General features: G+C 43.0%; 1 protein-coding gene across 1 annotated transcript in view; it reads right to left on the bottom strand.

Moving 5' to 3' along the window:
- LOC119457573 (protein-cysteine N-palmitoyltransferase HHAT) overlaps positions 1-8581 on the bottom strand; it is a 39123-nt gene extending 30542 nt beyond the window's left edge. The window contains exons 1-3 of the mRNA XM_037719187.2: positions 8270-8581; positions 5249-5331; positions 42-124 (exon numbers count right to left, since the gene is read on the bottom strand). Coding sequence (XP_037575115.1) covers positions 42-124; positions 5249-5331; positions 8270-8328 — 225 coding nt within the window. The 5' untranslated portion in view covers positions 8329-8581. The remainder of the gene's footprint in view (positions 1-41; positions 125-5248; positions 5332-8269) is intronic.
- Positions 8582-9853: the final 1272 nt, after the last annotated feature.

The following is a 9853-nucleotide window of genomic DNA, read 5'->3' on the forward strand; positions in this document are numbered from 1 at the left end:
CTCAATTGATATGTTCTGGAAATCATGGGAGGCTGCCTCACCCAGTATCTTGTGACGCCGTAGTACGGGCTCTGAATAAGCGTGCTATCTTCGAAATGACTCAGCTTCTGCGGGAGGCTCGTGTCTGGAAGAGCAACGAAAAAACAGAGTGAGAGAGTGGGAGTGCACGAAAGTCCTTTCATGTGTGTACACATACGCAGGATACATATTTGCGCATAAACGTGACCGCCAGGGACAACACGGCGGCGATTTCAATACGTTCTTGCTAAAGTTTTTAAAAAATATTCACCGACGATTACGATACTCGCTAATACGAAATTTGAGCGCAGCTCTATACGTGTTTTTATTTCGTGATATATTGGCTGGCGCGGGCAATCTGTATCGTCCCGCACAATGCAAAGGGAGCGAAGTGTGGTGCGACTGCCTCGCTAATCTGGAGATCGCGAGAGGCAGCGCGTGGGTGACGCGTGGGCACGATTCACAGCAGCCAGTGCAGACAGACCTCCCAGGCGACGCGCGCTACTCTGGCGCCATCTCGTAGACATCGTCGTCGCACTACGTTTTTATTCTCACGCTTTCGTCTTACCCTCCCCCTCCGCTTTCCTCCTCGTATATCTTTCATCCGCCGCTACGCTCCGCGTTCGCTCTTTTATCCTTCGCTGTGCTCCTTCGCTCGGTTACGCCGACATCGACGTGCGCCGCAGGAACGGGCGCCTAAGATTTGCGCTCTGAAAACTGGATAAGTTATTCGGATATTATACAAGGATACAAGCTGAAATTCACATTTAAACAGCAAAAAAAAAAAAAAAAAGCTGAGCGAGTTGGTGTAACCTCATAATGCCTACACAGCGCTCGGGAAACACTTGCACGGGGGGAGGGGGGGGGGGGTGAACTGGACAAGGCACGATGCACACTACAAAAAATTAAGCGTTTTAAGTGTCAGAAACAACATATATGCGATACCAATACACAAACAGCGTAAGAGATAAAGTGCAAACACTCAGTAAGTTTCTACTGTGCCATTCTATAATGTGCCCTTTTTAACTTTTGTGATATCTAATATCATGTGATCTTTGTGATATTATGTGACATGTGATGCTTATCACCCCAGTGAAAAGCGGTGGTGATGATTATTGCTGTTGTCTAGGCGTCAAAATTTTCGGAAAATGGGGCACCGCTTAGCTGGTATCCCACCTTCTTCATTTAATAAAGTCAGAGAAATTTAGGGAAAATTTTGAAATAAAAAAAAGAAACAGCAAGATTGCATCTCATTGTTAAAATGCACGCTGAATATAAACTTCAGTACGTCATAATTTTTTTAATACAGAGTACACTCAAAATAAAATCCTTACACCCATTTATCTTTACAGCGACGCTGAATATGGCTAGTTTCCAGCGGATCGATGTCCGTAGACCAAAAACGTGGGCCAATCCCGGAGTTAGCTCAATACCGGGCCGACCTGCGGCGGAGGTGAAGCAGGCTTCAAGCACTCTGCCAACTTCCAAAATAAGTTTATTATCTTGGGTCCAAGTACAACCTGTATCAGATATTAACGCGATAGCGTTAAGGGCCCCGTGTCGCAGAAAATCCGGCGTCGGCGTTAAGCATTGGCCTCTGGCGGAAATAATCATGCCGAACCACATCATCCCGAACCACCTCAACCTGTGTACACAGGCTCTCCGCGTGGCGCAAAGCGTTAGTGAACGAAAATTGAATTTCTCAAAGTACAATCCGTCAGAAAAACTGTAAAGTACGACTTATAACCACAATCTACAGGCGTGATAGCGTCGGATTGTAATTTGAATATACGAGAAAAAAGACTGATAAGCAGCCAGGGATCTTTTAATGCTATCGCGTTCCACTCTTACAGGCGAGGCTTAAACGTCCTCCAATTATGATGGTGTTTGGCTGTACTTTGGTTCTAGGCAACATTGAGGGGTGTTGAAAACCGAGCCTTTCTAAATTTTGGACACGCGCGCGCCTCGGGGCAACAGCAAACAATTAATAAAATAATAAAAAAGAGTCCTAGGGCCTTCACATTTTGCTATGAGACGGCTTAAATTGCTCCTGTAAAAATGTCTTCCCAGCAACGCATTTGTGTTTAAAAGTGAAGCCGACTTCGCAGGGAGATGCCTTCGTCCTGCAGTGGCCATAAATATATGCTGCTGCTGCTGATGATGATGATGATGATAATGATGATAATGATGACGACGACGACGACGATTATTATTATTATTATTATTATTATTATTATTATTATTATTATTATTATTATTATTATTATTATTATTATTATTATTATTATTATTATTATTATTATTATTATTATTATTATTATTATTTATTTGCAACACGGAGTCTGAGAACGCTGGCTGTAGAATATTCCCTCCAGGCGCGATGTACACATATGTGTGGGTGATTTGTTTTGGCCAGTAAAGTCCACTGGAGGGACCAAGAAAAGGCAACAGACATTGAGCTTTAGTTAAAGCGAAACCCCCTGCAATGTCTGAATTTAGTTTAAATGCGCTGAGTGTTGCTGCAGAGGGGCCACTGTGCTCGAGGCGCCACCATGTTCAACATGACGTTCGACGTGCTTAATTCAGGAAGTAAAGGCTAAGCAATAACTTCTTCCCTCTCGTAAGGCTTGAAGCCAATAGTTGACTGAAACATGTATCCCTCAAGCCGGTGATTTCATTCTTTTTCATGCGAAAACGTGACACGATCGACTGCACAATAGATATTCAATTACCCTATAATTAGGATGACTTACTGCAGAATGCACAATGCAACGTTCTCCCACCTTCCCTTTCTCGCTATGAAGATGCCAGCGCCTTGGGATAAAGTTGCGTAAATTTGACTCGTTTTTCAGCAGTTCATCATGATTCGCGCTCGAAATGGATACGAGCAAGGAAGCAGTCTGCATTCCCTCGCCTACAGAAAGGAACTCGAACTTCTGCTCACTAGACCTGCATTACTAGGGCTGCTCGCTAGAGTATTGTGGCTCACGGCCCTTGAATCGTACAGCTAGCCTGAACAACGATAGCTTCTGCCTTTACAATAGCAATGTGAATAGATTATTTTTGAAGCGCAAAAGCCTTTAATCACCCGACCCTGCTGAATGTGTTGCCCGCCCCAGCCAGCTTCCGGTTTAAGAATTGGGCGCGCTGGATCATAACCACGAACATGTGCACAACCGGATGCGGACAGACTGCATGTTTTTTTAGACTGTCTCAAGCTCAACAAAGAAGTAAAGTATGCGACAAGCTTTGAGTGCTAGGAAATCATACTCTCTAGACACTATTATTGGATCGCGTTCTTCTCCTGACACTGAAAATGAAAAAATAATATTACTCACAGTACGAGAGTGTTTCCTTACCTCTGACATATGCACTCAAAGCACTGACGGCAAGGGGTTGAGAGTCTCTAAACTGCATTTTTTTCAAGTTTTCTACTGAGATTTCGGTTCTCGTATCAAAAACTTGCACAATAATTAATAATACGATGATGAGTTGACAATATTTCCCTCATTCACTTTTTAGTTTGTGACTTCATGGGAGGCATGCTGCAATTGTAGGTTTGAAGTAACCATATAGGAGTATAGCGTTTCGATGTAGAACCGAAATCTGTACCTTGCACCAGTTTCAGCAAATAACCATATCAATACCTCAAGCGATAGTTAATATGTATCTGCATTCTGATGATTAAACTGCTAATTAGAACAGCAATGCATTTCATTGGACGTTTTGAGTGCCTGGTTCTCATAAGTGGTACCAGGCACAAGGTTTCTACCAAAAGGTTATGTATGCTTTGAGCAGTGGCTAACGTATTTCTCAAATCGCAGTATGCCCCCTATAAGTTAATGAGTGAAATTGTGTTATCTACTAACCGCATAGGCAAATATTGCACATTTTTTATAACCATCACGGCTACGAAGCTTGTCAGCAGAAGTTATTTTTATTTCGAATCGTCTATACCTTTAGTATTCAGAGAATAGCCTTCGCTGAAGCACGCGGTATGTGATAGGTCGTCCTTTCCATTCACAAGTGAAATGCGGCATCCAGAAGGAGACGCTTCTAACATATCCACCTGACGTCAGCAACTTCCGGAGGATTTTTGTGTGCTTATGTGTACTAAAGGTGTCGAAGCTGCCGACAACAGCATAAGCGCCAGTTCTATCACGTGCACCAAATGCCCTAACGCGAAGTTGCTGTGACGCAGCTGTATCAGCATGCTGAAATGCGTTCGCCACGCCCTGATGCATCGTGTATAATTTCTTTTTCTGTAAGTTGTTTGGGCCCCTCAAAGAAAACAACAAACAAAAGAAATTCTCCAGTATTTGTTTCTTCATAGCGTTTTAGAACCACTCTGCAGCTGGAAACAAAACTTTCGAGAAAAAAAAAAGTCCAAGTATATTTGCTGTGACCTACACTGTGCACATAAATACCAATGGACCCTTATTTGAAATTTCAGTTGGATCTAGACTTTTGAAGAAGCACCTAGACACTCATTCATCGACTGCGCCTGTTGAGCAGCGGACGCAGAACATATATACTGCATAAAACAGGCGTCATGTCCGGCTTGCACGTACATGTCGTAACGACGATGAGGACGTTCGTCATTTACTCCGAGATTACCTAGGAAGCGTTAAGCATATAGACGACAATAGCAAAAAGAACCAAATTGCAATTGACCCCACCAATCTTTCACACACGTAAAATTTCCCGGCAAACAGCACAGCGCAAAGTATTGAACTCACTTGAACAATTCTTCGAACAAAAAGGAACATCTAACGTGTACCACATGGACCGCATGGGTACGTGTTGGGTACATTTATGTAAGCGCGACCCACTTCCTTAATGTGTATTATGTGCGTGCGTTTCATTTAATATTAAATATATAAATACAATTAAGAAATAATTGTAATACAGAAGGAGGTCCCAAAGTAAAAACTGTCAGGGAAACCTTTTAGTACATGAATAAAAAATGTAGAACGTGCGATTAGCAACGAAGGTAAAAACAGCGGGAAAATGGAAATCAACATAACAGAAGTAAATAAACAAGCCATCATGTCACCTAAGGCTTACGTCGCTTGCATCATCGCAAAAGCCAAGTGTCACTGTAATTCACGTTTACTAATTATGTGATTTGGCAGTCACGCGGCAGCTACAACAAAAAAATAATTACAGTGACACTGAAAAGTTATATACGACCGAGACTCTTGCGTCAACTTGGAAATTTTGAACTTACTGACTTCGCTGGTGGCGAAACGCCACAATGTGTACGTGCCCATGGCAATCCAGACGAACCAGTGCAAACAGCGAGTAGCGCACCTGTAAGTTGGAAAGGAGAAATGGAAATGTGGTTAGGAGGCTAGTCCCCTGTCCGTTTGCTATAGCTGCCCAATTTAAGACTTGAGCTCAGAGCAATACTGCCCTAAATGCAACACACATAACGAAGTCCTACTTTTTTTATAAATTGCTCGTTTTGCTTACGTGACGTGCGTCGCCCTTAGAACCGTAATGCTCCGAGCTCACGCATTTATCGTTATTCTTGTTTTGTGGCTGCGTCATATTGTCGCATACTTCATATAACGACAGTGCAGAGGCAGTTTATTATGTCGAAAGGCCTTAAATGGCTCATGGGTCGAACCCGACCAACTGCGTACATTGTGCGTCTAATCTTATCTGCAGGTAGCCATACCTTCGTGCGTGGGTGTTCTCGTCACTCAGTTTGCGTAGAAGTGATATACGCGTACAGCACGGAGGTCACTTCACTCACTGCTGCTGCTGCGTTTTCATAGCGAGTGTCCTGCGGTCATCGAGTGTGATGTGTTTCATGTTTGCCTCTGCGCGCTGACACAATGCTTGTTAATTTAGTTATTAAACGAATATTTCCAGGTTTATACGGCCGATAAAACTACTATCCTTACTTCGTATATCTGTCTACTAATTTGCTATCGAAATCGAAGCTTCGCCTTTTGGGCGAAACTGCGCCTTTTTTTTTTGCTGACATCACCTTCGACCGTCCTCGTGACGTCACTGCATCGACGTCTCACAGTGTCCATTCCCATGAATTGCCGTTTGCAGCTCGGCTTAGATTGTGAACGGTGTAACACATAAACATAAGCTTTGCATCGTATTAAAGTTGTGACCAATACGGTGCATGAACATAAACATTGCGTGTGATTAAATGTTGCGTATAACGACAATAAAGGCAATTGTGTGCATCGTGTTTAGTTTTATAGCATTTACGTAACCACTTTACGAAAGCTTAGATTCACACATATTCCGACATGTGCTTAAATCTGCATAATTTTGATTATAGAAAATCTGAGAGGACGGCCGAGTTAAGGTTCTAACCTGCAACTCAGCTTCGGAGAAGGAGAGTAAAAAAATTAAGCCTGCTCCACGCTTGTGAAATCTGACGAAACAGCGGATCTCTGCAAGCGTGGGTGTAATCGTAGTGGGTATGACGCTCGCCTTCGGACCGTGAGTACGCCTCGCCAAGAAAGTTTATATTTTTCTCTCTCTCTCTCTCTCTCTCTCTCTCTATTTCTCTCTCTCTTTTTTTATCTCTCTCTCTTTTTCTCTCTCTTTGTTTCTTTCTCTGTCTCTTTTTCTCTCGCTCTTATTTTCTCTTTCTCTCTCCCATTGCAAGTTGTGGTGCAATCGTCGGTATAATGCAACCATATGGTTCCCATAAATGCATGTTCTGCAAGCGTGGGTGTACAAGGAATAGTACAAAGTTACAAATGTTCTTTTCTGTTTTTTGAGAAAGTGGGTGTATAGCGCAGTGGTTATGACGCTCGCCTTCGGTCCGTGGGTAGCCGGCCTCTAATCCCGCCTCGACAGGAAACTTTATATTTATTTATTTATTTATTTATTTATTTATTTATTTATTTATTTATTTATTTATTTATTTATTTATTTATTTATTTATTTATTTATTTATTTATTTATTTTGCTCTCTGTCACTTTCTCTTTATTTCTCTATCTGCACCTCCTCTCTCGCCACTCTCCGACCACCTGTGGCTGGCGCTGATCAATGCTCGGCACGGTTCAACCTCGGCCTTAAACAGCTCCGCTGTTAAAAGTCAAAGGTACTACTTATGGATCCCTACGTGGATTTTTGCGAAAGCGTTGCGACGTCGTCCTGATGACAACTCGTTTTACGAAACGCAATCGTATTGTTTTCCCGTTGCCTCGTACCATTTCTCGCATCATGTGCCTCGGCCTCGTTCGCGTACTTGCGTGGACGTCCAAAGGAGCCGGGCGTAGCTACTGACTGAGAAGTCGAAGGCTCGTCCATCGGAGCCAGCCATCGGAGCCAGCTGGGCAAGAAGACGACAACGACGAATGCGCGAGCAGGGGCACGAGCGCGTCTCTGTGTGCAAGTGATTTTTTCTACCACTCGACTAGACGCCGCGTTTTTTTTTTTTTTTTCAAGGCCATCGCGGAAAGAGGCCTTAAAGGCCTTAAAAGAGAGAGAGGAACGTGTTGATGATGAGGACGAAAATAGTTTTATGAATACAGTTGAGCAGCGAGGACTCTTCACAGTCCCAAATAAGGATCCCTCTTTTGCAAGAATTTGATGAGAGCCTTTAGAGACCATCACGTCGACCACAAGGGTCCGGGCAAGGTCCCAATAGAACCTTTGCAGACTGATGCACACCATGAAGTTTGTGGAGAATTAGCAGCATGCACATGCACAGTATCGTCAAATGCGCAAGGGATACCTTCGGAAGATATACGACTACGTTCGACTGGGTGCACGAGGAAATGCACAGAATAATGTCTCAACAACGCGAAGTTGGTATTTTTTTTTTTCGTCTCGTCATCAACCGTAACATAGTAACGTCAAAGACTGGGCTAGTTCATTCTGCATGATTCACTATGTAACAGCACTACACTGGACGAGGACATTAACCGAAGAGCAGACAAGGACAAGCGCTATCCTTGTCTGGTATTGTCTTTGCCAAGCATGCTGCTGCCCTTGCCAAACATAACGTTACACATCCGTAGCTTATTTGTTCCGCGGTGTTTTTTTTTTTAGTTCGATTTTTTTTTCTATGATATATGACAAGCAAAGTATGTGCTTCCTTAGGTCAAAGCTTGTGAAATTAAACGGAATGCCGGATTTGTTGTTAATTTCAGAACAAAATGCTAAACATGCTGAAACTAAGCACAGCACTGATTTCTAGTAAAATGATCGCGCGAAAAGGATCTGTATTAGATGCAAGCACGCTTTCGCTAAGTGTGGTCACTTAACCTTAGCATTGGAGAAAGGTCCTGGTGTCCAGAGTTCATCGCACACTGTTCCTCGGCCATCACGCAAGTGTTCTGACACGAAAAAGCACTCAAGAAATCTGGCAGGTCACCGTCTACTTCCTCGAGGAAACGAATCCCTTGGCGAGCTTTCGAACACTATGGCCCAAAGGGCTGCGAACTGAGTCAAAGGGCTGAGTCAAAGAACTGTGCAGCTGTTAGCACGGCAGTTATTTCAAGAGAATAAATCTAAGATACCCGAGTGAGGCCAGTTATTGCATTCTTGCTTGACGCGTCATCAAATTCTTGAAACTACGACGGCCAGCTGCCCGCGTCCGTAAAGGTTAAGAAGCGATAGAGAATGTCTACGAAGACACAAAAGATGACACGCGGAGGTAGATCGACGGGGCAGGCAATTTGCATCCACGGCGAGCCTTCTGTGGACAGATGCCCATGGTTCCTTGACTGCAGAAAATATTAATTTTAACAAAACCACAAGGAATGGTACAAACTTACAAATGTTCTTTTCTGTTTGTTGAGAAAGTGATCCAGCACATTTTTCTTCCTTTATTTCTTTCTTCATTTCTTCATTTTTTGTTTGCTTCTTTCTGCAGGGCATAGAAAGAAGACCCGATTCTCTGGCAAATTCGATGGCTCTAGCTAGCAGAAGCCATCGAATAGTTGTTAAACGCGACGTCCGCACATTTACTCCAGCAATAACGTGTCTGGGGGAATAATGCTGACCCGAGAAAGTCGCGTGAGTGCAAGAAGCATTTCGCCTGTGGTTGAAAAGCAGCTAGAACTTTTTTTTCGGTTGCTTGAACATTCCTCTGCCTGACTTGAGACTGCGCAGTGCGTCAAACGCAATGGGAGGCGTACTTTGACGCTATTAACAGCAGACCAGTAGCTGCGAATAAATAGCAAAAATATTTACGTGTTTCCTCGCGCATGTGTTTTCTACGATTAAAGAGGAAGTGGTTCCGGTCTAGAAGGCGCTGAGACTCGGGCTATAGTTCGTTGCACATTGTAAATGTTCAGTGAGCTGTTTTGCAATGCAGAACTTGAAACAAGAAATTGAATGGAGCACAACATAACTGTATATTTCAAAAATAGGACTGCAAAAACGAATTAGGCAAACGGAAAATTGTCAAATACACTGCCTTCACTTTCGAATGAACACAATAGAATTGCAATTGATATTTCAAGAACTACACAACGAAACCTTAGAATTTATTTTTCTCTTTGTAAAAAAATAATTTCTATTTGAGTAGTAATCAATCACCACGCTAATTTTGCTCCTTTCAATTTACGTGAGTTTTCGTGTCAATGTACGCATTTTTGGAAGTTTTAACACGAAAGTGTTTTATGCCAGGGTCAACCAAGACTTCACTGACGTATTTCCGTCACGGAAATACGTCATAGAACATAATACAAAGAAAGAAACCAGAAGAAAAAGTTCCACAAACATGCAAAATTTGGAAATCGAACCCACGACCTCTAGGTCCGCGACGATAGATCGCCGAGCGTTTAACCCATTGCGCCACAAACGCATTTGCAGAGAGCTACACAGACGCGCCTTATATATCTA

This window comes from Dermacentor silvarum, chromosome 7 (assembly GCF_013339745.2).
Source record: "Dermacentor silvarum isolate Dsil-2018 chromosome 7, BIME_Dsil_1.4, whole genome shotgun sequence".
Lineage (NCBI taxonomy): Eukaryota > Metazoa > Arthropoda > Arachnida > Ixodida > Ixodidae > Dermacentor > Dermacentor silvarum.